This window comes from Propithecus coquereli, unplaced genomic scaffold, assembly GCF_000956105.1.
Source record: "Propithecus coquereli isolate 6110/MARCELLA unplaced genomic scaffold, Pcoq_1.0 Scaffold122, whole genome shotgun sequence".
Taxonomy (NCBI): domain Eukaryota; kingdom Metazoa; phylum Chordata; class Mammalia; order Primates; family Indriidae; genus Propithecus; species Propithecus coquereli.
The window spans coordinates 5,418,615-5,445,102 of NW_012136303.1; the positions used below are offsets into that span (position 1 = coordinate 5,418,615).

The window sequence follows — 26,488 nt, forward strand, 5'->3', positions numbered from 1 at the left end:
TAGCCCTGAGCATTCCAGAGAAAACCACTCTGCATATTTCAGATTCTGCTACTCCAAACTCATCAACATCATGGTTTTGTAACACTCATTTGATGCCCAAGAAGCATTTGCAAGTTTCTTTTTTCTTTTCCTTTTATTAAAAAAAAAAAAAGTTGGGTTCTTAAAACAACAGAGCATTTCGGAGGCACAACATTTTGCAGAAGGGAAGCTGATGGCCTGGCCAGGCTTGGGGTGGCTCTAGTTGTCCTCAGGGAGGCAGGACAGAGGAAGTCAGAGTGAGGGTGGGCCTTGGGGGCCAGGCCTCAGGGGCCTGAGCTGAAGCAGTGCCAGGGGATCCCCATCTGTCAGGTGGAGGGCAGGTCTGAAAGTGGCACTCTCCTGGGGTGGGGTATGTGACATTTCATCACCTAGAGCTTCTCGCCACCCTGCTAGCCACCTCAGGGCTCAGACACTTGCTTCTCCTGCCCACCGCTGCTCCTAGCCGTTGAGTCCCATGAGTTCAGCCAGCAGGTCATGGTGACTACAAATCGGGAGTGTCCCTTCCTGGGGATTTGGGGGAGCAAAGGAGGAAGGGGGTACTACGATGGCGGGATGACAGGCAGTGGGAACAAACTTGCTTCTAAGCTTCTAAGTCCTCCCAGGGCCCTTCCTGCCTGGGGCGAGGGGGCAGCACAGTGAAAGACCAGTGCTCGGGGTGGCAGTGGTGGGTGCGGGTGAGTGGGGGGCTCTTCCCTTGCTCCTGCGCCAATAGTTTCCCTCATCCTCTCCTCAAGGGACCCCTGGAGTCTCCTCTCAGCCGCGGATCTGCCAACCATTAGGTAGGAGGCAGAGCATGAAGGTTCCCTGTGAGACCTCAGGCAAGTCCCTTCCTTCTCAGGCCTCAGTTTCTCCATGGGGACAATAGGCAGGAGGTACGGGGTGGGGAACAGAGTGGCTGGATAATCTTAGCGCTCCTTCCAGCTCTGATGGCCTCTTCTGGACTGGGCTGGTGGTTTCCCCAGGGGTGACAGCCCCACCTGATCCAGCGCTCAGGTCCCCAAAGGCCTAGAGAATACTGTCAGCTTGGGACAAAGGTGCATGGGAACCGTGAGAGGGAGGCTGGTGGGGGCTGTGGAGGGGGGTGCAGCAGGCAGCTTCCAGGGGACGAAGCTGGCGGGCACGGGCCTGGCTGTCCAGCCAGAGGCCCTGTCAGGGCTCCACTGTGGCCAATGGGGGAAGCTGTCCAGGCCAGGCCGTGGGAGACCTTGGAGCCTCTTCTGAGGGCTCCTGGGGGAGCTGGTGGCCGAGGTCTGTGGAAATGGCCTCTAGGGATTGGCCAGGGGACGAGGTGCGCACAGTCGGGTTCTGGGCTCTCCTCTGGAGCAGAAGCAGGTTTCCCAGGACTCGCCTGTGCTGTGGCCCGGGCCTCATCCCTTGAACCCCTTCTCTGCAAAGGTGGGGTCAGAACAGGGTCAGGGAAAGGCCTGGAGAAAGATGTTTGCTTTCTTTAAGGAGTAGACAGAGAGAGCCGCAGGGAGGGCACAGGCTCGTGGTCTCTCTCTGAAAGGGAGTGTGTGTGGGGATGGGCTGGGGGCAGAGACAGCGAAGGATAGAAAGAAACACAGGAGCGAAGGAAAAGAAAGACAGATGAAAGGAAAGGAAGAAAGAAGAGGACGGGAGGGAGAGAGGAAGGGAGGAAGGAGAGGAAAATAGCTATGGAAGAAACAAAGGACATAAAGCAGAAGAAAGGACGGAAAGATAGAAAGAAAAAAGAGAGAGGAGTGAGGAGAGGATAAATGGAGGAGGAGGAGAAGGAGGAAGAGGAGGAGGAGGAAGGAGCAGGAGGCAGGCTCAGCAGTCAGGGCTGCCGGGTGGGCGGGCGCGGCCTGGCGTCCAGCCTGCGGCCCGGCTTTCTGTCCTTGTGCGGGCGCCGGTCCTTCCGGCCCTTCTTCTGGCTGCTTCTCTCTGCAGTGAGAGAGCACAGAGCCTGCGCGTGAGGCTGCAGGGCCGACCGGGGCCCGGGAGGCTCCCCAGGCCTGCAAGACGAGGGTGCCTTACCCACTCCCTCATGATGGGGCCCGGGACATCTGGGGGCTGACCTCACAACCCCTCCTTTTCAGAGTTCAGACTGCAGGCTGGGTTACCCCAAACTGAACATCCCTCCTCATTCTGCAGGGAGGGGGAGGGGTGCTAACTGGCTGAGGGCCACCTGTGCTGGGCATCCGGTCTGGCCAGGCCTGGAGGTCCACATGGGGACCCCCGGTCGGACATAGGGTGGCCTAATGGGGTCCCCATGGCCTTCCCTGGTGCACTCACTTCACAGTGTGCCAGGCTGTTTGCTGGAGACTCAGCACTTTTCACCTGGGTCCCTGCACCAATTTCTCCACTCACCTCCCTGCCGAAGGCTCTGCCCTTCACATATCACGACAGCGACAGTAACTGAGCGTTTAGCTAGTGCTGGCTATGGCACCAAGTGCTCAACTCACGACAGCAGAGAGAGACAGGGACAGCCCCATTGTCCCATTTGATGGGCATGGAGGGAACCCCCACACTCGGTGCCCACTGTGGAAGGGGTGGGCTGGGATGCAAACCCAGGACCTAACTCAGAATCGCGACCCCTGCCCTCTGTGGAGCCGGGCTGACTCTCTAGCATCTGATTAGCCCCATTTCTCAGATGACGACTCTGAGGCCCAGCCAGGGCACGACTTGCTCAGTGTCACAGCCTGGACTGGAGTTTCTAGAGTGCAGCCCAGAAGGCTGGAGGAGGAGGCGGAGTCCCAGCATGCTCTCTCTTAGAGCAAAAGAGGTCCAGTTGTCCCTGTGCTCAAACTCCTGCAGCGGCTCCAGCTCACCTGGGGTTAAGGACCGAGTCATCCGGCTCACCCAGCCCCAGCCACACCTTTGCACTGGCTGTGCCTGCTGCCTGGAGTGTTCTTCCGAGCAGTTGCTTGTCATTATTATTACTGACAGGTGAGAAAACCCAGGTGTGGCTGGGAGCCAGGCCAGCCCAAATTTCTGCTTTCCAGGGTGTCTCCAACACCCAGGCCATTGTCATGCTATTTGATCCCTACTCCGTTCCCCAAAGGGAGCTGTGTGCCCACTTGAACGTGATGAAACTGAGGCTCAGGGAGTCACTTTCCAAGGGTACATACAAGGCAGTTAGAGATCTTGGAGCCACTGACAAGGGGACGGCAGTGTCATGGCTCGGGTGTCAACTGTGTGCCGGTCTCCCCAGGAGTCAGAGCTGTGGCTCCAGTCCTGACTCTTCCCTCTGCAGGGCAGGGACAGGGGCAGCCCCTCAAACCAGCTGCCAACTCCTGGGGCTCCCCGTGCCCACTCTGAGTCCGTGGGGGGCAGTGAAGCCAGCTCCCGCTCTAAGCTCTGGGGCTGACTGTGCAACCCTCAGAGGAGGACAGCTTCTGGGGATGGGGTGTGGGTGCTGCCCAAGCAGCCCCTGCCAGCTCTGACGGTGGGGGTGTGGGGGTGCGTGGCTTTGTGTCCCTTCCCTGTGCATGCCTGGTAGCTGCCCATGTACCCAACCAGTCACACACCCATCCCTCCACCCACCTACCCAGCCATCTACCCGCCCACCCTCCCATCCATCCACTCATCGAACAAATGTCACCTGGACACCTACTACATGGCAGGCCCTGCTCTAGGCACCAGAGAGACAGCCATGAACAAGGCAGACAGACACTCGGTCTCACTGGAGATCACACTCCAGTAAGAAAAACAGACACTAGACAAGCAAACACAAGAGTGAGCAAGATCATTTCAGAAAGACGTAAGTGCTATGACGTGATACGATGGAAAATGACTCTTGGGAGGGGGAAACGCATGGAAAGCCTCTCTGAGGAGGAGATACCTGAGCTGAGACCGGGGTGATGCAGGAGCTGCGGTAGGGTTGCTGTGAGAATTAGAGTCATACGTACAAAGCACTTCGCACAGTGCCAGCACATGGTAAGTGCTTTGTGGATGTTTGCCGCTGTTATTATTATTATTGTTGTTATATGGGGGAAGAGCTTTCCTCTCTTGATCCTTCAATAGCCAATCAGCCACCAGCTCTCGGACGCCGTGAGAGGTGTGGCCACAGCAGCGAGGGCTATAGAGATCTGTCTGTCTGCCTGTGTGGGTGCTTCCCTGGTCTGGGGTCTCTTAGTTTCTCTGGTCCCATCTCAACCTCGCTCTCTGTCCCCAACTGCCCAGCATGGCTCCTAGAGGCTCCCATCTCTGCTATCTGCACTTCCAACCCAGGTACCACATGTCCTGAAACCAGAGGTGTCTCTGGTTCAAATCCTGGCTCCGCCACATCTCAGCTGTGTACCCAAGGTTGCCTGGCTTCGGGTTCCTCATCCCTTATCATGCCTTTGGATTCCTCTTTGCACATCCACCTATGTTTGAATTCCAGGCCCACATGTCCTTGGCTGTGTGACCCTTGGTCAAGTGACTCAAACTCTCTGGGCCCCAGTCTCCTTATCTGCAAAATGGGGATAAGAGTAATACTTTCCTCACGGTGTCGTTGTGCAGATTAAATGAGTTAATGACTGCGGAGAACTTAGCACAGTGCCTGGCACATAGTACCTGCACAGTTAACACTGCTGATTCCATATCATTACTGTTCATACTTACCATTCACATCTTACCAAACACACTCTGTGGCCTCTCTTCTGTTTAAATCAGTGGTTCTTAATAGCCCCCAGGGGTACTTGGGAAATGTGTGTAGTGGTCTTGGTTGCCACAATGAAGGGGGTTCCAGTGGCATTTAGTGGACAGGGATTGGGGTGCTGCCTGGGAGGTGCTAAGAGGGCTGAGAATTCCTGGCAGTTCAATCCTCCTGATGTGTTTGGAACTGATCTCAGCAACAAAGACCCTCCTTTGAAAGGACACTGGGAGAGTGACACAAACTCGACAATATGGCCAATGGTGGCCTTTCAGGCAGACTTACGGATTCTATTAGCGGAGGCAGTGTCCCAACGCCACTCAAAGTCACCCGCTGGCCCTGCCGTCTGCAGGCCCGCATACCCGTCCTGGTGCTCACCTCCGGGGCAGCGCCTCTGGACGGGACATTTCCTTGACTCAGACAGCACCTGGCAGGTGGCCGCCTCCTCCCGCCCTGCGCGGTTGGCCTCTCGGACCCGGGTCTCCAGGCCCCAGGCTGAGCCGCAGGTCTTCCCGTTGTGCGTGCAGGGGCTCCAGCTGCCCCAGGGGCTCAGTTCACACTCCTCTGTGGGGTCAAGGGAGAGATAGACAGACAGTCGGGGTCAGCTGGTGGTGAGGGTCCTTCAGATCCAAGGGCAGGGCCTGAGGGGTTGAGGCCCCTCAATACACCGTCTCCACCTGCATCAGATTCAGTCTATTACTGGGATCAGAGAGGAGATATTTAAAAAGCTACTTATGAGAGCGTGGAGTGGGGCTATACTAAAGCACACACGGATTGCGACCGGCCAGAAGCCAGAGTGACAGACTATCTAGCTTTAAAGGGGGAGGCTTCCCGGAGGAGGTGACATATGATCCAAAGGGAGAGAGAGGAGCTTGTCAAGTGGAGAAGGAAGTACATTCTAGGCAGGCCTTCAAAGCCTTGGGAGCTCAGCGACCATGTCTGAGAGACTGGGCAGCTTGAGGTTCTGGAGGGGAGGGGAGGGGCAGGAGAGGAGGCTGGAAGGTCGTCTGGGAAGCACTCAGGGCCAGGATGTGGGTTTTGTTTTTATTATTTACTTATTTATTTTTGAGTCAGAGTCTCACTCTGTTGCCCAGGCTAGAGCACAGTGTTGTCATCACAGCTCACTGCGACCTCAAATTCCTGGGCTCAAAGCGATCCTCCTGCCTCGATCTCCCAAAGTACTGGGATTACAGGTGTGAGCCACTGCGTCTGGCCAGGACATGGCTTTTGAACTTGATCATGTGCCTTTGATCAACCTTAGAAAGCAGAAGCTACCCAGTGCTGCTTTGAAGAAAAAGGTCATGGACATAACAGTTCTTAGTGGGGGGTAATTTTAAAATATATGTAAATAAATGTATGTATATTAACATATAGTGTACATATACATATACATATAAATGTATATGTGTGTATATTTCACATTTGATTATTGTAAGAGTCCCTGAGAAGTAGGCCCAGAGTATAGGTAACTATGAATACCCCCATTTTGCAGATTGGGACACTGAGGCCCAGAGCAGGCAAGGGGTGTGCTAAGGGAACGCAGCAAGGGGCTCACAGCGGACACAGCAAGTTCAAGAGGCAGCGAGGCCCAGACCTTAGAACAGCGGTCTTGTCGCTAGGTGCATTCATGGACCAGTAAAGATTGAGCACCTACTGTGTGCCAGGCACTGTCCTGGGTGCTGAGGGGCAGCAGACAAGACCCGCCCGGGCCTGCCTCCTGGAATTCACCACCTGGAGACCAGGCTGGGAGGAAGGGGTGGTCAGAGCAGTGATAGGGGCTGCGGGACCCCAGAGGTGGCCTGGGTCATGAAGAAGGAGACTCCTGCACTGAGTCTGGAAGACGGGATGAGATGCGGGGGGGACGGGGAGGTGAGCCAGGCTCACAGAGGGGCAGGAGGTGAAGGAATAACTCCAGCAAAGTCCCCAGGTGGATTCTGTTTGCGATACCCACCCAGAACTGGGCAAGCTGGAGCACGAACTCAAACGGGAGAGGCACAAATGCTGGGGATTAAGCAGCCGGCAGATGGGCCCCAGATTGCCCAGGGCCTGGGCAGCTCTGCCTGAGGGCAGTGGGAGCCATGGAAGGGCCTTGAGCAGAAGAGGAACCTGGGAAGACTGTCATTTTGAAATAATCCCTCTGGCTGCTGGGTGGAGCGTGGGCTGGAGAGGGTGAGATCTGAGGTAGGGAGACAGGCAGGAGGCTGCAGCCAGAATCCTAGTGACAGGCAGAGGGTGGCAAGAAGGCGGTAGGTGGTGGGGAAGGGGGAGGGGAGAAACAGATGGGTGGGGGGGGGTGGGGTGGGCTTGGGGGCATTATGCTGCTTCATTTTTTCCCCCAAAAGTTCTTTCTGCCACCCAACATGTTATGCATTTATTCTCATGCCTCTTCTTGTCTCCCCGCTGAAATGTCACGTCCACGAGGGCAGAGGCTTTGTCTGCTGTGTCCTCAGCACCTAGGAAAGTGCGTGGCCATAGCAGATGCTCTAGTAAATATTTTTTAAGTGAATACAGGAACAGATTGGATTGGATACAGGGTGAGGGAGAGAGAAGAGTGAACAATGAGGCTTGAGTCTCGGGCACGGCCACCCGGGGATGGCAGAAGTGGCTGGTGACAGAGGAATCGCAGAGGAAGCATCAGGCTTGGGGGAGTGGAACGAAGGCGCCCAGAAGGTGGGTGGGGGTGCGGGTCTGCTGCTCGGGGAGGGATACGGCCGGATGAGTCAGCTGTTGGAATGGCCGCGAACGTGAGCCCAGAGAGGACGTGTGGGCAGAGATGCGTGGTCCAGGTGAGAATGTCGAGGAACATCCTCGTGTAGGACTCACAGACAGGAGTCTGACAAGGAACTGTCGGGAAACAGTCAGAGTGGTAAAAATAATGACCTTGACGTGTGTTGAGCGTTTACTGTATGCTAGCTACTGTATCGAGCTCTTTAAATTGTATGGATTCATTTGATCCTCATAACAGTCCTAGGGTCTATGTTCTAGTCTTTTTCTTTTGACCTTTGGAGAAACTCAGGGACAGAGATCTGAAGTGACTTGCTTAAGATCACTAATGGGTAAGTTTTAGGGCCAGGATTTGATCCCTGGTCTGTCTCATTCCAAAATCAGTGTTCTCTTTTTGTACCCTGCTGCCCCCCTTGGTAATAACAATGATGCCAATGTTGGCCGTAACAGTATCCCTAAGAATGGTGGTCTTGTCGGCGCTGGCGCGTTGCAGGATTACCGTGTGGAGGTGCCTGGAGTACCTGGCGTGGTGGTGCTGGGCCTCCCATCGCCACGTGGCATTCGACTGTGATTTCTTCCAGGTCTCCTGACGCCTCTCACCAAGCCTCTGCTCCAGGGAGGAAGAGGGAGGGGCAGGGCGAGGAGGTCCCCACTCACCCTGGCACTCCTGTGTGTTCTGGTGGGCCAAGGTGCCCGGTGGGCAGGTGGGCAGACACTTCCCCTTGTACAGGTAAAACCGCCTCTTGCACCGGATGCAGAAGTCCTGGCTGAAGCAGCTCTCGCAAGTGGCCCCACATTCTGTAACAGAGCCGGACACCCAGGTGAGGGCGGCTGCCAGGGAGGGGGCCCTCTGGGTCTGCGTGGGGTGGGAGGGCCTCTGAGCAGCCCCAGGCTCTACAGCATTGGGGTCAGGACTCAGTGTCTCCTTTGAGACCCAGACTTGGCCAAGGGCAAACTGGCCTGCCTATGAGGGAGTTCTGGTTCTCATTTGAGCTGAGGCTCAGAGAAAGCAAGTGACTTTCTTGAAGTCACACAGTCAATCTGGGCTGAGAGTGAGGACTCCTTGCTTCTTTTCCACCAAGGCTCAGAGGCAGTGATGGCTCATTCCAGGTCACAGCGAAAATTAAAGTTAGGAGTTAGGACTCCTTTTCCCTTTTGAGCCAGGACCAGAGAAGGTGAATTACATGCCCAAGGCCACACAGCAAACTCGGGCAGACATGAAGGTTCCCTGCCCTATAAGTGCTGAATAAGGCTGAGAGGGGCCTGACTTGCCTAAGGCTGCAGAGCCAGCCTGGAACCCAGCAGGTGTCTCAGAGTCTGGCTCAGGCACACGCCTGCGTCCCCTCTGGCTGTGTTGGGGTGAGAGGGTGGAATCTAGGCCAGTGGTGTCCAGGAGCCCAGCACTAGCACAAGACAAGGGAGGAGCCACGTACTTTTGCACCTGTTGACCTCCTGGCCGCGAATGCCGAAGTAGCCGGGGGGACAGTCGTGCACGCACTTGCCGTACTGGCGGATGCCTTCCCGGCGAATGAACAGGAAGAGCCTCTGCTGGCAGGTCGAGCAGCCGTTCTCCTCTGAGCAGATGATACAGCCCGTGCAGTTGCCCCCCAGGCCAGAGCCCACTGCCCGCCAGACCAGGGTGGGAGGAAGGGGAAAGGGAGAGAGAGATGGTCAAACTATGTGTGTGAGCAACTCAGACCGTCTCCTTGGGATATTAACTGGGCACATGGCTGCCCAAACAAAAGACTACATTTCCCAGTTTCCCTTACACCTAGATGTGGTCATATGACCAAAATCTGGCCAATGGGAAGTAAGGTAAAGCAGTATATGCAACTTCCAGAAAGCCAGCCATCTTAAAGGGCAGGGGCATACCCTTTGCATCTTCTCATCCCTTCTGTTAGTGGAATGTGAACACGATGGCTGGAGCACAAGCAGCCATTTTGGATCATGAGGTGGAACCTATATCCCGTGAGGTGGTGGAGAAATAAGATAAAAAGGGCTTGGGTCCCTGAAGAAGGAAGAACTGTTGTACTAGCCCTAACTTGCCTGTGTACACTATTATGTGAGAGAGAAATCAACATCTATTTTGCTTAAACCACTGTTATTTGGAGTTTCCTACTTACTAAAGTAGTGTGTATTTGAGTGTGTAGGGGGTGCACATGCATGGGGGCTGGGGCGAGACCTTCGGCCTCGTGCTTGGTTTCTGAACAATACTCCGTTCCTCACTGTCACCAGCATCAAGGGCTCCCACTATCATCAGTAATAGCAAGTTGAGGGCTGGGGAAAAAGAGGTGGAAAATACTCTAGAACCTTAAAGAGCTTCTCCAAGGCTCACGGGGAGTCTCTGTTACCCCAACCATCACTTCAGGATCCCTGATTAAACCACTCACGGAGTTAGGGATTGTCAGCCTGCGGAAGCGGGTGGTGGTGTTGTGACTTTTCTTCTGTTCCCAACCCTCCAGACCAAGTGAGGAGGCTCAAGGGAACCCCTTACAAAGATGGGGGTGCCTGCAGGAAGGTGCAAGCATATCCTGTCCCAGTCGGACATAAACTTGTGTTCGCAGCCCTGCAGATTTCCCCCTTCCCACATCTCCTTGGGCAGAGAAAGGAGATCGGGACAGAGAAGGGCAGAGACAGCAGTGGAAGAGCCTGCGTGTCCTGCGCGGCCAGCACGAGGAGGTTGTCAGTGGCCAGGACCCCCTCAGGAGGAGCCAGGCATCAGTGGTATTGCTGCTGCCTCACACAGGAAGGCTGGCTGGTGGCAGGTGCCCCAGCAATAAGAGGTAGCAGGGTAGACCACTGGGGGTAGGAGGTGGGGAGGGTCAGAAAATGACCAGGTGTCATTAAGGGACAGGAAAGGACAGGGCAGCTTCTTAGAGGCAGCAATTGGGGAAACATTAAACTCTTTCCTGTTTATACCCCATTGGGGTCAGACTGTTTAATGAACTGGTCACACACCTTGGCTCCCCTAGGCCCCATGGCCACTCAGCAGGGGACATTCTTGCCTCTCCAGCTCCTAGTCCCTCCCCTGTTCCTACTGGTGCCCCAGCTCCCTTTTAGAGGAACTCCCCATTGTGTAAGGCCTGGTGAAGGCCAAATTCTGGTGCCTTCCTTCTGGAGCAGAAAGCAAAAAGGCCTGGCTCTTCTTCAAGTTGGCAGTGGGTAGGCCTTGACCGAAGCCTGGCCAGATACCCACTCCCCTGACTCCAAGTGCTGGGAGTGGGACACAAGAGCGAGGGGGCACACAGGAATGGGGTTCGTGTGGTTGCTGAGCAGGCTCTCTGCCCAGCCTTGGCTGGGGCCTTTCTGCCTCCCCTCCCTCCCTCAGTCGCTCCATTCCTTCCCCCCACCGCCTCCAGCTCTCAGATGAGAACTTCCCCTTCCAAAAACTTCATCCTCAGATCCCTGGATCCTGCGACCCTCCACATCCTGCTGATAACCCTATTTCTGTTGCTTATATGGGGGTGCACAGTGACTAAGTTGTATCCTGGGATTCTGCCCCCAAGCAAGGGTGGCAATGCCCACAGTGACCTTGCCCTGGGAAGAGAAACTGTAACAGGGAAGCAGAATAAAGGTTTTTGTGCTTCCAAAGCTCTATACCTGGCAGGGACCCCGGGGCAAAGAGAAAGTGTGATGTTGTTAGAGGGATTCCCAGGGCCAGCGAGAGAAGAACATCAACTGAGAATTTAGCAGAGCTCAGACTTCTCGTTTACTTGGCAAAGAAAATTTAAATTTTGATGCTCCCAAGGGTTGGCAAACACAAGAGAAAACGTTCACTTCTGGTAGAAGTGTAAACTTTGAAGAAAAATGTAGCAGTCTCTAGTAAATTTAAGGATGTCCCTTTTCTAAACAGCAATTTGGTTTCTGGCATAAACTATAGAGCAGCAGTTCTCAAACCCTAGCACACATCGGCAGCTCCTAGAGAGCTTGTGATAGTACAGATCGCTAGGTTCCACCTGGAGTGTCTGATTCATTAGGCCTGAGAACCTGCATTTCTAACAGGTTCCCAGGTGATGCTGATGCTGCTGGCCCAGGGACCACACTTTGAGAACCACTGGCCTAGAGGAACTCTTGCATATGTGCACAAAGAGACATGTGCAGAGATGTTTACTGCAGCATTACTCAATAGCAAACAATTGAAAAAGCTAACTCTCTATCAACAGAATAGATAAGCACATTGTGGTATAGTCAGACACCACAGCCACGTGCCACATACACAACCCAGCTATGACAAATGGCTGAGGCAGAGTTACAGGCATCATTGTGGACACATCTCAGAGACAACGCTGAGAGGGAAAAGCAAAGTGCACAATGAATCATGTGGCCAGAGCCCTTTATATCAAGTTCAAGAACCTGCAAAACAACACTTTGTAGCATTTCTGACACCTACATGTATATTAAAAGACATAAGAGACTAATAAACACTGAACTCAGGATAGTGGCACACAGTGTTAATTATATTATTTTTAATTCTTGACTGTAGGTCAATTTACACTAAAAACGCACTTGAAGAAAAGAGGTTAGCCTCTACTGTGTCCTGGGCCAGGGAGCGGGCGGCATTGTTTTTCCTTCTTCTCCCCGCTTCTTCCCTCCCCAGCCCTGTCCCATCCTCAAGCAGAGGTCTTGGTCAGGGGAAGGTGACAAATTCTGGAGACGTGGGACGGGGATTCCGAGAGCTGTGGAGGCGCACGTCCCTGATGACTGTAGTAGTTGTCCCCCATGTCCATTCTTTCCCTCCTCCTCTGTAATGAAACCCTGAGTTTAAGCGGATTCTAAGACTACATTTCCCAGGCACCTTTGCAGCTATATGTGGTCATGTGTCTGAGACCTAGCCAATGGTATGTGAGTGGGCGTGTCCCGGTGCCGCCCCCGGAAGTGCCTGCGCTATTCTCCTCCCCTTCTTCCTTCCGCCCGCGCGACTGCGGACTTCATGTTTGCGGCCTTGGCAGATCCAGGTGGCAGAGGGATCTTACAGAAGGACACTTTGGCGCGGCCTTACGAACCCAGCACTGCCTACTGCAGAGATTCTTTTGTGGGAGAGGGAGGAAAGCGTCGTCCATCTTGTTTAGGTCCCTGGGCCTTTCTGATACACGATAGTGACTGGTGATGTTGGGGTATTCAGCCGCGCAGGCCAGCACAGAGTGACGTCAGAGTGACGTCACGGTGCCCGCCTCTGTGCCTCGGCCCTACGTAAGCCCACTGGACCTGAGATGCGACCCCATCGCCAAGGGGTAAGGGGACCCTCAACTGGTTTGAGGTGATCTCTGCCACTTGGAGGAATAGGAGTTCCAATTACAAATTATGTTCCATTACAGCAAAACAAAGTGGCATTTCCTACAAACTGGATTTGTGGACGGAGACTCACACCGCCACATGGGTGTCGTTGCCCATTTTGCAGTTGAGGAAACCGAGGCTCAAGGAGGTGAAATGATGTGCCCAAGGTCACGCAGAATCGGCAGGGGCAGGTCTATCCGCTCCACGCGGCTCTCTTGTGAGCGTTTGTTCAGAGCCTCCTGTGCCAGGCAGAGCTTGGGGCCACAGGGGTGAGCGACACTTGGCCCCTGCCCCCGTGGGACTCATAGCCTGGTGGGAAGGACTGAAGCCCACAGAAGTGATAGCAAAGTAGGATGCGATAAGGGTTCCAAGGTGGAGGCAAAGAAAACTCTCACCATTCTCGGAAGAGCTTAGGGATCACTCAGCCCCACCCCCGCAGTTTCAATGGGGAGCCTGAGCCTAGAAGCAGGGGGCCTTCCCCAAGGTCAGGTGGCTAAACTGCAAAGAAGCCGCAGTTAGAGCTACAGCATTTTTTGTAGAACGATGGCTCAATATGCTAAAGACAAAAGAACCGTCCCTGATCTCGGAGAGTGTTGGCCGGCAGGATGGATCTTTATCCTTCAAGCCCAGGTCTCTGAGGGGTGGCGGCCCTGTCTGCGGCTGCATCCTTGGCCCTGGCAGTTGGCGAGGGTGCCCTCTAGTGTCTGTATGTTGTTATGGCACCTCTGACTTTTTGAATTCATGGTCTCAGTGGCACCTCTCTATAACCCATCAGACAGAGAAATGCTATTTCCCTTCTCCACACTCCACCCCTAAGGTGACGAGTTTAGGGACTTGAGTGCTGACTTTATGAATAATAAGTAATGACAACTAGAGTCTGTCCAGTGCTGTTCTAGAAAGAGCCAAATTTGATGGTTGCTAAACTTGACTATGCGTAAGAATCCCCGATCCAAAGAGTGGAAAAGACTTATAAAGACTTATAAAGTATCTGGTTTGGGCCCAGGAATGTGAATTTTAACAAGTCCAAAGTAAATGCAATAGGCATTTTGGAAGTGTCTTCCCGGCTCACATCTTTCCCTGAGAACTGGCCCTGGCAGCCGTGTTTGCACTACATGGCCCTGATGCTGGCCAGCGGTGGCTTCAAACAGCCACCAGCAGCTCATCAGGCTGGGCTAATGACACCGTCCCTCTTGAAAATTTTGACTCTGGGCTGACAGACAATGGTCTGGGCTGGCCTCTTGATCTGGAAGGCGGCCTGTTCCGGTGCACGTGTGGGAAGCCTTGGCTGGCGCTAGCTAGCAGAGACTCCGCCCCTCTGCACTCTCAGACTTCGGGAGGTTCAGGTAGCGCCATCTCCATCCAGATGCACTTAACTTGGACTTGCCCAATCAGAGCATCATGTCCCCTGGACTACAGAGGTTGTTAGTTCAGACACAGGCACACATCCCAACAGGAGCTAGTTTGGGGATTTTTGTTTGATTGAATGGGTGTGTGTGTGTCTGTGTGTTTTCTTTTCCACTCTTTGGCTCTGGGAGGATGTAGCCAGAGCTGATGGCTGCCACATTAGGGAAGAGTCTCCCAAGAATGGAGGCTACATAGCAGCAGCAGAGACCGATTCCAAAAGGAGTCATCTGTGCACCTGGATCCACCCCTGGGGGATCCACAGATTCTCTTCTTTTCTCAAGCCACTTTGAGTTAGGTTTTCTGTCACTTGCACCAAATGACTCCTGACTAATACAGAAACAGAGAGAGAAAAAAATAAACAAATCAGATGCAGAGAAAGAAGCAGCAACTAGAAACCTCGTGGGCTCATAAGACACACAAAGTTTCTGACAGCCTTCCAGTCCCTCCCAAGGCTTGGTTTGTCCCATAGCTCCAAAGAAAGTCACTTTTTCTTTTCTTTTTTTTTTTTTTTGGAGACAGAGTCTCACTCTGTTGCCCTGGCTAGAGTGCCGTGGCGTCAGCCTAACTCACAGCAACCTCAAACTCCTGGGCTCAAGCAATCGTTCTGCCTCAGCCTCCCGAGTAGCTGGGACTACAGGCATGTGCCACCATGCGCGGCTAATTTTTTCTATATATTTTTAGTTGTCCATCTAATTTCTTTCTATTTTTAGTAGAGATGGGGGTCTCACTCTTGCTCAGGCTGGTCTCGAACTCCTGACCTCGAGTGATCCGCCCGCCTCGGCCTCCCAGAGTGCTAGGATTACAGGCGTGAGCCACCACACCCGGCCCAGAAAGTCACTTTTTCACTTGGGCTAGTTCTCTTTTGTCAACTTACAATCAGAATGGATGTACCTTGCTAGTTAGGAAGCAGATCCTGGTGGAGCAGCTCTGGCTCCTTGGCGGAGGTGAAGAGCCTGGAGCCCCACCCCCAGCCTGACCGCTCTGATGCCCCAAGGGACCCTGGGGTTCTAGGGAGTACACTTTGAAACCTCCTGGGTCCTTCTGCACCTCAAGTGCATCTTGGCCTCTATTGCTGCCCTCTTCCAGCTCGAATGTGTATTTCTAATTAAGAGCATTTGAGCTCTGATTGCAACCTCCCCAAGTGTTCTTGAGACATACATCAGAGCAGATGGCAGGCACCCCACGTAATTTCCCTTGACGACTGTCTCCCATAATCAAGACCATCTCCGCCCCCTCCCCCCATCAAAATGCCAGTCAGCCCCAAAAGTATGGCCCCGTGTTGCTCCAGCAGCTGGAGAGGCTTAGAATGACAACTGAGTCATTCCGTCTTTCTCCCAGCACCAAAGGGATGAGTTGAGACTTGGATGTCCATTCTATGGAGAATGATAGCGGAATTAAACACACCAGGCTTGACAGTTTACAAAGCGATGAAGGCTCATGATGACTCTGGACGCATGCATTAACCCAGGGTTGAGTCATTCATTCATTCGTTCAACAAATAATTACTGAGCCCCTACTCTGTGTCAGGTCCAGAGGGCTCAATGGTTAATGAGCTTTGGAGGCAGCTGTGTGGCCATGGGCAAGGTACTTTACCTCTCTGAGCCTCAGTTTTTCTAGCTGTAAAATGGGAGTAATAATGCTTATCTTGCAGGGTTATTGTGGTTAAAAGAGATGGTGCATGAAAACTCAGCTCAGAGCTGAGCACACAGGAGCATCTGATAAACTGGAGCTATTATTACTATGTCGAAGAGGATGATGTGTCTTCTGCCCTCAAGGGACTTAAAACTCTAAGGTCACGTGTTATGGTGCAGGTGCCAAGGTTGAAATCCTGGCTCCATCACTCATTATGTGACCTTGGACAAGGTACCCTCATCTCTGTGGGCCTCAGTTTCCCCATCTGAAAAATTGTGGCAGCAATTCCTACCTCCACAAGACTTATCATGAGGGCTGTGCGAACAAACCAGCAGGTGTCGGGCACATAGTAGGTGTTCCTCTGTAAACATAAGTTCCCTTCCTGTTCCATCACCATCGTGATGCACAGTGGGATGGTCAAGCAACTTTTGGACCCTCTTCCTCTTTTACAGGTGAGCAAATGGAGGCCAGAGACGTTGGTGAGGCTGGAAGGTGGTCAGCAGGGTACAGGGCACATGGTCTTTGCCCCTCTGGATGGTGAAGAGCTCAGGGCAGAGACATTAGGAGGCAACTTTATTCTTTTTTTGGGAACAGGGAATGACTTGTGCTCTTGAGGGAAAGGTTCCCAAGCTTATGGTCAGGGTCACCCACATCCTGAGAATAGCCCCAAGCCCCTTGTTTCAACTGGAGCCAATGGCTCGACGTTTGCAAGTGATCTCTGTATTTTCTTCCATTTGGGGATTTTGAGTGGATTTAGGGTCACCTCTGCAAAATCATGCCTCCCATCTACCTTCTCTCTGCAGGGCGTTCCTTGAAGGGGGTCACAAAGCACAGGATGACATCTGGGACCCTGAAAATTACATGTTCTCCTAGACAAGTTCATCTCCTTAGCAGCCCACGGTGAGTCTGTCACCGCAATATCCTCAATACCCAAGCCAAGAACAACTCTAGTTCTATACTTTTTTTTTAAAAGAATAATTTGGATAGGTTGCCAAAATTTTAAAAAATTAAGAGATTTCACATTAAAAAGCTAGAATTTGGACTTCTCTGGAAAAAGTCAGGACATCTGGGCCTGCAGCACTGGGCCTGCATTCTCAGGGCAATTAGTGGTTGGAGTTACATAAATGGGGCATATGCTCTCCAGTTTGCCGCAATCCCTGCCACTCCCTGTTATTGTCCCTGATGCTGAGAGCAGAGGTCAGCTGCCATATATTATCATCCCTGAGCTGCACCTTATGGCCACTTCACTCACTCACATTAGAAGACAAGGTAGAGCAGGGTTCTCAAACTTGGGCATGCACCAAAGTTACCTGGAGGGCTTGTTAAAAACACAGGCTGCTGGGCCCCACCTCAGAGTTGCGCAACTCTGTAGGAGTTCAGTAGGGCTCAGTGGGGCCTGAGAATCTGCACTGCTAACAAGTTCCCAGGTGATGCTGATGCTGGTGGTCCTGGGCCCACACTTTGAGAGCCACTAGTGTGGAATGGGGTTAAGAGCCAGACTGGTCTAGTTCAAATCCCAGCTCTGCCCCTTGCCCTTGTCCATGTGACCTTGAACTAGTGCTTTAGCCTCTGTGATTCGGTTTTCCCATCTGTAATACAAGAATCCTACTGGCTGACTTCACAGGTATGTTGTGAGGACCTGGGCGGGGCCTGACACTTAAGAGGGTCTCCATGGTATCCCTGTCACTACTATTACTGTCACCACCTGCCCTGCCTCTGCTGGCATTTGTGATCCTGGAATTGCTTTGACAATCAGTCCAGAGCTTTCTATTTTGATGGTAGCATTTTTGGGGGTAGAGTTTCTTCATCATTAGGGTGTGCCCAGCGAAGTGTGTCTTGCATGAGAACATCGTGTGTCATGGTGGACTAAGGATTTAACACAGCTGTCCTGAGGACTCCCTGGGGGTGAGAAGGACGGGGAAGGAGAGAAGGACACCACCACCCCCTGCCCCAAAGCAGTGAGCCTGAGGGGACTAGGCCCTGCCCTGGTCCCTGCTCTGTCCTTGGGAAGGATCCAGAATGATGTATGGGGGGCCCCACAGAGAGAGCGCTGTGCGGCCCATCCTCCAATCCCTGCCTGGCAGTGGGGGGTGCATGTCACTGATGACCAAAGGAAATAAACAACATCTGGGCGCCCGCCCGCCCGCTCAGGCCGCCACATATGGGAGGCAGTCGCCACCGCTGGAGGCTGGCTCAGAAGAGCCCCTGGCACATTCCTGCCTGGGGGATAGATTGCACCATCCCAGCAAAGGGGTGGGCCCTGGAGACTCCCCAGGGTGTGGGGCTAGAGGTCTCCAACTCATTGGACCCTTCTCAGTAAAGGAAGGGGGAAGGAGGGAGGAGAACCCAGAGGGCCTTATGTTCAGCAGAACACCGTGGTGGTCTTGGCTTTGGGGCCTGAAAAACCACCACTTCCTGGCTGGGTGATCTTAGGCAAGTGACTTCACCACCCTGAACCTCAGTCTCCTCTTCTGTAAAATGGGGACAATAGTAGCATGCACCCCCCAGGCACCTGTGAGGATGACATGAGCTTATCCATGCAAAGTGCTTAGCACAGCTAACGGCAGAGGAATAAGCGCTATGTTATTACTTGATTCGTGAGAGATGCTCCCTTGAGAGCTGGGGCCATCTTGGCTTGTTCTCCTTTAAATCCCCATCGCCTTGGAGGTGCCGCTGTTTCTTAAATGAATCAATGAACGGAAGCTTAACAAGTGTTCTCAAAAACTGTTCTCAGGGAGCTCACAGTCTAGTTGGGAGGACCAGACTCATAAAAATGTAAAGAAAGCTGACGACCTCTGCCCCGCGGGGCTCAGAGCCAAGTCCAACAGGGAGCCCATCAGTAGGCGTGTGTTCAATCAGGAGACGAAATGCCTGTTCCCTGTGTGTCAGGTCCCTTCCAAACTCTCTAGGAGTGATTCTCTGGCCACCTGGAATCCCGTATAGACATTGGTTTATCCAGGCCGGTTGCAGGAGGGTAGTGGTATAGCCAGGGTTCGAATCCACAACTGTTGATTTCACAGCCAGTGGTATCCTCAAATTTAAACCCGCATCAGCATCACCTGAGGTTGCTTATTAAGAACAAGAGGTGCCACCACCTTTCAGTCCCTGCTGCTGGTTTAACGCTTGCGGTGTGCCGGGTGTTGTACGTGCATGAACTCATGCGATCTCCAAAAAGTACTCTGTGAGGTCAGCCAGGGCTTCCCAACTACTACATAATGTGCACACCAAGTGCCCAGGGGTCTGGGGTTAAAATGTAGATTTCGATGCCAAAGAGCAGAGTGGGGCTTGGGATTCTGCTTTTCTAACAAGCTCCCCTGGGAAGCCGATGGTGCTGGCCCCAGACCTCACTCTAAGCAGCAAGGAGGGAGGTGCTGTCCGTGCTCCTCGTTTCGCAGCGGAGGTGGCTAAGACCCAAAGACCAGCAACTGGAAGTGGTGGAGCCAGACTTACCGCCACAGCTGACCCAGTCCACAAACTCTTTCTCCTGGGACACAATGCCCTGCCCTGCTGGTCCGACGATGGATGGGGGGATGTTGGGTGTGATATTTGGAAGGGGCAACCTGGCTCCTCTCACCACTCATAGGACAGACATTTCCCTAAGTGGTCCAAGTTGGGGACAGTCCCTGCTCAGCTCAGCATGACAGGAAGAGGAGGGGCTGGGTTCTTATGTGCCTGAACATGGGTGTGTGGACAGGTGAGACCCACCTCTAAAAGCTAGAGGGCCCTCGAGCAGAAGCATGGAGAAGGCCCCTGGCCCATTCTGTCCCTGCCGGGCCCTCTGGGGTGCCAAGTGGGGGTTGGACACTATCAAGTGCAGGCTGCATGTGCCTGGCATTCCTCCCCACACCAAGCCAAATCTCTGCTTCCCCATCCCTTAAGGACCAGCTGCATTCTGCCCTCCATTAGCTACTCATTAGGAGAAGTTACATTTGTGTTCCTGGTGGGAGCCCTCGGGGCACTGCTCAGTCCAGAGCAGCCACCGGTGACCTTCAGAAAGATCGTATTTAGAAAAAAGGACTGTTATTAGATTCCTCATTATTTGGCAAGCTGAGCAGGAGGGAGGGACAGCCAGCTGAGACCGGGACAGGGAAGGGAGTCACCCCCTCCAGCCGGCTTCCCCCAGACCCATCTCCCCATAGTTCAGCACCCTGTGAGCCATGAACACAGAGTTGTCACGAAGCTGTCCAGAGTGTGAAACTGTCACAAAACCAATCTGTCTGTGGAACTGTCACAAAACTGTCCTGTGTGTGAAAGCGTCACAATGCTGTCAAGTATGTGACACTGTGTAAGAAACTGTCTTGCAATTGTCCTATAGGAAAAACTGTCATGAAGTCGTCAGGTACGTGTGGTTGCCACTCATTTGGAAAAATACTGGGAAACAGTTCCTTTTCTTTTCAAGTGATGGGGGCAGGTTTACTGTGTGTGACCTTGAACAAGTTGCTGAAATGCTCTGTGCTTCGGCTGACAGCACCTGGTCCACAGTAGGTGCTCAATGAGTGCTTGCTGAATGACTCTTCGGGGCTGGGAGTGGACTCAGACAGGTTCTGGCTCTTTCCTGTCCTGGTTTTGTCCCGCAGTGAGGTGGCCTGATGCGTGACCTTGGGAAGGTCTCTGGTCTGTGGGACCCTCTCTGAGCCCACCCTGGTTGTTGTAGAGTCCTGCGTATAAACTGCCTGGAAACACCCGGGGCAGAAACGCCAGCTGCTGATCCCCTCTCCCTCCCTTGGGGAGTTTGTGACTCAGGGCTCTTTACGACTGTGGAGGTCTCTCGTGGCTCTCGGGGGCACTGTGTAGGCTTCAGCTTTGCCTGAATAGGACGTTAGGGCCCTGGAAGGACACCTCCGGCTAATAGGGATGCTCAACGTGACAAGGTGGGGGACAATGCCCGTTGCTCCAAACCCAGGAGGCCCCCTTGAGCCTTGGGGACAACACAAGCTCCAGGATTCCAGGAAAGGTGGGGGGAAACCATCTAAAGGGACTGAACCCCACTGAGAAAGGTACCAGGTTTCGCAGTGGGCTCTACAAATTACCTTCTGCACTTTTTCACGCCGAAGTCATGTGATCAACAGAGCTCAGGGAAGAATGAAGACCTTGGTTCCTGTCCCAGCCTGGACTCAGACTCCTTATGTGACCTTTGGCAGAGCACCTCATCGCTCCATGACTCAATTTCCCCATCAGAAAAAACAAAGGATCGGTCTTGATAAAGGGCTTTGGAACTTCTTCTTGGTCAAGGAAGCTTTCGTCTTCCCAAGATGAGATGTGAGATAAGGGCTCAACTCATGACATGGGTAAGAGCTGAGCTGCTCTGGCTGAGGCCGGGGTGAGGGTGGACTGTCAAGCCCAGTCCTTTGGCTCCCTTTGCCCGACTCTCGTAGGAACCTCTGAGCCCCAAAGTCCCACCATGCTAATGGCAGTAGGACAGGCGGTGTAGGATCACAGAGCAGTTAAGAGCTTTGGCTCTGGGGGCAGACAGCTTGGGTTCAATTCCCAGCTTAAGCTCTCTTAGCCTCAGTTTCCCCATCTGTAAAATGGGGATAATGACCATCCTCAGACATTACTGCAAAGGTTCAATAAGTTGGTGTGTGTGGCGTGCTCAGAAGAGGGTCTGGCAGGCAGCAGGTGCACAGCGATGGGAGAGCTGTGAGCAGCTGTGCCGCACTGACATGGGCCAGACTGTCGCAACTACCCTATGAGGCGGGTCTCATTATCTTGTCTTACAGACAAGGAAGCTCAGGCACAGAGAAGGTAAGTAAGTTGTGCAGGATTGCACAGCTGGTAAGTGGCAAGCTGGGACTCAAAGCCAGGCAGTCTTAGTCACTGGCAGTCGTGATTATCTTAAGTACTGGGGAGAACCTAGCCCCAGGATAGGTACAACATAAACACTCCCCTCACCTCATAAAATTAAGCCCTAAGGGAGCTTTGCAATACAGTCGGCTCCCAGTGCTGAGAAAACTTGGGGTCCCACAGCCAGCGGGCATCCAGGAAGGAGCTGGGTCTAGAAGCCAGGGCAGGTCCCTAGTCAGCGTGGCCCTCAGCACCGGGCCCTGTCTGTGTTCCAGGGACAGGCCCAACCCCTCATAGCCAGCACCCTGGGGACCTGGAGGTTCTCAGGGCGGCAGAGAGTTGGAAATCCAGTTTGGGCCTCCAGCCACACCTGGCACAGGTGAGCATCTTCAGGGACCTTGTTCTGGGCCTGGCCTCTCCCCATGGCTTCCTCCACCTCCCAAATCCTAGTACAAGGGAGGGAGCCCCAGAGGTGGACTATTGTTCAGTTCTGTGGGTCCTCAGGCAAGTCTCTCCTGTCCCTGGGCCTCGGTTTCTCCATCTGTCAAATGGATGGTTAACTCAGTGTCTCTAAGGGCCCAATGTTCACTTAGCCATCCATCCATCCATCCGGCAGGTACTTCTCGAATACCAACTCTGCGCTCCTTTCTAGACTCCAGGAGCATAGGGGTGAGAACAAGAAACAAAAACCTCTAATTTGCTTTTATTTGACTTATTAAACAAAGTTAATAGACAAATCAGAGACCTGTGGAATCTCTCTCTTCCAGAGAGATACACAAAATAGACTGGAAATGTCCGTTTCCCAGAGACTTGGTTTCATTCACCAGTGACTCGCCAGCACCGTGCACAGTGCCTGGTGTGTGCTGGGTGCTGTGTAAATGTTTGCTGAATGAATGAATGAACAGAACTTATTCTACAGAGATGTGCTTCACGAGTCTGAGACTGGGGCCAGATACCCCCTCCAAGACTTACTGAGAGGGAACCAACCATCTCTGCTGCCCTCCACCCCTGCCGCCTCCCTGGCCTGTGTAAACCAGCGTCTAAAGAGGACTTCAGGAGGATTGTCCAGCAGTGGCTGGGGCAGGGCAGGGCACCTCCCCGACTCCCTAGCCCAGGGGGGCTCACAGTTGGGAGGAGGGAAACCATGAAGGATAGGGAACCGGCACTTCACCCCCTGGCTGAGCCCACACTTGCTGATCTGCCCCTGTCTACTGGGGGTGAGGGGAGAATGGAAGAGAGATGCAGAAGGGGCGGGGCCAGACACGGGCGGCCTGCACTGCCGCCAGTTGGCCAATTCGCTGTCAATTTCCTGTCCCGGCCAAGTGGACATCGAAGGAGGCAGCTGAGCTTGATCAAAGCTGCGGATTCCCAGCCCAAAGGGGCACGAGGCAGTGGGGGGACCATGGGGTAGGGGGAAGCCAGGGTGATCAGAGCAGGTCAAGCTCATGCTCCTCCCCCTGTAATTACATCTGTGCCCCGATTAGGGCGCCTGCCACATAGGGGGGATGGATGGAGGCAGAGGAACATTCAGTGTCCTTCCCTGCAGCTCGCTGGAGATGGGCCCCGAGTTTTCTAATGCTGGGAGTTGCGGAGGCCACAGCAGCACCAGGGAAGTAAGTGCGGCTATCTCCGTCCCCACCCCTTCTTCTGCTCCCCAAGACACAAGGGGAAGTGGACCCAGAGGGAGGAGAGGAGGGAGTGAGCGAGCAAGACAGATCTCCCCACAGGGCAGATCAATGGAGTCTCCTTCCATCAATGGAAGGAGAAGGCTTTGAGTCAGACCTAAATTTTAAAAATTTAGCACTGGGTACTGGGCTTCTCAATACCTGAAAGTTGTCAGAAAGCTCTGAGATCTGCCCAAAGTTATAAAGGATTGAGTTTTAGAGATACAACAGTGAATTACAGGGAGGGGAAAAACACATGTCATGTGTGTAACCCTCTGTTACATGTTCAGTCTGATCATTAAGCCAGTGACACACAAAGCAGGCCAAGGATAAGGATCTTTAATATACAAAGAACTCCTACAAATCAATAAGAAAGAGGAACAACCCAAGGGGAGGGGGAATGAGCAAAGATATTACAAGTAATTTGAAAAAGAAAGACAAATGGCCCAGTAACCCCATGAAAAGCTGCTCCACCTCCTTCATAATTTTCAAAATGAAGATTAAAACAAGAATAAAATAATTCTATGACCTACAAGATGGGTAAACTGTAAATGGCTGACAGCATCCAGCACTTTCTTTTGAGATGGGAATTTATTATCTGTAGAATGGCGGTAGTTACAGCATTTAACAGATGGTGCCCTGAGGTTCAGAGAAGGATAGATGCTTGTTTGGAGCCACACAGCGAGTCACTGGAGGGCAGGAGCTAGAACCCAGGTGTCTTTGGCTGTCTATCTCCAGCCAGCTGGTTCTCCTAATCTGGGCTCATGCATAGCCTGGCCCCTGGCTCCTGACTCGCGAGACCAGGTCTGCTGTATCCATCGCTGCACCCTGCTCTGGGGCTGAGGATGGCTGGGGCCCTCCTATTCTGAATGAGACAGCTCCTGTCATCACCTTGTCCTCCCTCAGAGATGAGGCTCCCAATCAGCCCTGCTCAGCAGCAAGGCATAGAGGGTGGAGGTAGGAATTCAAGGTTTGCGATCAGACAAACCTGTTCTCAAACCCCAGCTCCACACTTTCCTTCCTGGAACAGTTACTTAACCCTGGTGTATAAAATGGAGGCAATCACCCACCCACTGCAAAGCTTGTTCTTTTCACAAATGTTTCTTCAGGGCCTTCTGTGTGTCAGGCCCTGTTCCAGGCACTGGGGCTACATCAGTGAACAAGACTGTCTTTCCCTGATGCAGTTTACATCTCAAAGGGGAGAGAGACCATTTCAGACAGCGACAGGGAATTGCATTAGAGTAAACAGAGTGATAGCAGGAAGGGCCTCTCTGAGATTTACAGGGAAGGCACTCTTGGCAGAGGGACCAGCACGTACGAAGGTGCAGAGGCAGGCAGAGCTTGGCGTGCAAGAGAGCAGCGAGGCCAGAGCGGGTGGTGAGGTCCGAAAATGGAGGGCCCAGACCCCCAGGGGATGTGGGCCCAGAAGAAGTTTGGATGGTGCTGGATTTTCCTGAGGTTGAGCTGGGAAGCCACTGCGAGGTGCAAGCCTTGTGGTGTCCGCCACCTTAAGAGCTTCCTCTGGCACTGAGGGGAATGGCCTGTGGGACAGGAGTGCCAGCCGGGAGGCTGGGGCGAGGTGCTGGGGTCGTCCCAGTGGCCTGGGTGTGGCTGGGGCCTCTGAGAAGCAGATAGAGCCAGGGAGGGAGGACGTGCAAGCCTTGCCTGTGGGTTATAATGAGAATTACAGGGTAAGTGGCGTCGTCTGCCGTGCAGCACGCGGTAGGTGCCAGGCGGATCTCAGTTACTGCCCTCAGCTTTGCAGAGACCTAACCCTAGAACCCCGTGACTCTGCCTGCCCCACAGCCTCCTCCATAAATGCCCCAAATCGCTACTGTTTCTCCCTGTCATTGGTTCAAGTCATTGGTTCAAGTCCTGCCTCCTTGACCTCTTGTTGTCTCTTCACTGTCACCAGCTGCTGGGGCGAAGTGCTTGTTCTAGGGTCCCTCTCGTTGTTGTTTTTAAGCAGACTGCATCCCCCCGTCCCCCCAACTGGGGTGAAACAGGAGGCCCCGTCTTGTGGCTCCCTATGTCACTTTCAAAGTTGAGAATAGGTGTAAGTCACAATGACATCTGCCCCCAAACAACCGCCTGGCCCCAGGAAATGGGGAGACGGGAGGCAGCAGTGGGTGGGAGGGAACCCAGGTCACACACACAGGTCTGAGTCCCAGCTCTGCCACCTTGACTCCGGGCAGGCCCTTTGACCTCATCTGCAAAACAGGAATGATGCTATCAAAATGTTGCTTGTTGGGGAGAGTAAGGGGGTCACCCGCAGAGTACGTGGCTGTGTGCTCGGCTGATCTGCCAAATACTCACCCAGTAGAACCAACCTATCCTTATGCTCTGCCCTGGGTTTAGCTCACCACCCCCTGGCACAGTGCAAAAGAGCTCTGGCTTCAAAGCCCCAGTCTGGGTTCCAACCCAGACTCTACGAGGGCGGTGGGGACCCGGGCAATTGACTTCACCCATCTGGGGCCTACTTTCCTCTTCTGTAAAAAGGGTCCCAATCCCCTATGGTTGTGGGCAATGCACACAAAGCACCTGGTACAGAACAGCCGTTCAATAGGGGATGCTCTGACTCCTTGGGGGGCCTTCAAGCCCCTGCGGGGTGTCCTTCAAGCCAAAGTCACCCAGCTCTAGGGCAGGGAGTTTCCAGCTGACATCTCTTTTGCATTAAAACTCCCTGTTGTTGAGCCTGCCACTTCCATCAGAGTCCGGGGCCCCCAAGGAGAGGGACAGCTTACAGCAAGTGTTCCACAGATGTGTGCTGACTGCACGCAGTGGTCCCAGGGGACAGTCAGGAAAGAGGGCGAACAGAGGAGTGTCACCCGCCTTTGAGAGTTCCAGCAGTGTCCTCAGGAAGGCCGGAGGAGTGCTGCATCGGAACTAACACCTGCTGGAAGAATCGCTCATAGGAAGGGCTGTCCGTGAGAGGAACAGAGAATCAGGGCTCGCACGCTGGGGTCTGGCTTTTTGCAAGACCTTCTTATACAGACTTCTTAAAAGATGAAAAAACCCAGACCCTAAGGCAGAACAATCCTCCACTTCTCCCCCAAAAAAGCCAGTGGATTTGACCATTCGAACAATATCGTAAGTAATGAGTTCTACTCTGCAAAGGTGAGTACTCTACAAAGTTGGCACTTGGGTGTCAGCCTGAAAAAAGATATTTTTAATGTCAAAATCAACAGGGGCTTCACATGTAGGTAATACAAGGAAACCCTATAAATTGACAAGAAAAGTTCAGGAAATCCAATTTTAAAGATGGGCAAAATAAAAATAAAATAAAAAATTTAAAATAAGGTGAATAAAAGCTATATATAAAGATAATTCAGATAAATAAAAAAAATTGTTTAATTTTTTTGACTCC

The 26,488-nt window shown here is 53.1% G+C and overlaps 1 protein-coding gene across 1 annotated transcript in view; it reads right to left on the minus strand.

The window, feature by feature from the left end:
• Nucleotides 1-1,837: 1,837 nt before the first annotated feature.
• The window catches only part of RSPO4 (R-spondin 4), a 34,294-nt gene continuing 9,643 nt past the window's right edge, over nt 1,838-26,488 (minus strand). Inside the window, exons 2-5 of the mRNA XM_012665728.1 lie at nt 8,797-8,985; nt 8,021-8,161; nt 5,018-5,203; nt 1,838-1,944 (exon numbers count right to left, since the gene is read on the minus strand). Coding sequence (XP_012521182.1) covers nt 1,838-1,944; nt 5,018-5,203; nt 8,021-8,161; nt 8,797-8,985 — 623 coding nt within the window. The remainder of the gene's footprint in view (nt 1,945-5,017; nt 5,204-8,020; nt 8,162-8,796; nt 8,986-26,488) is intronic.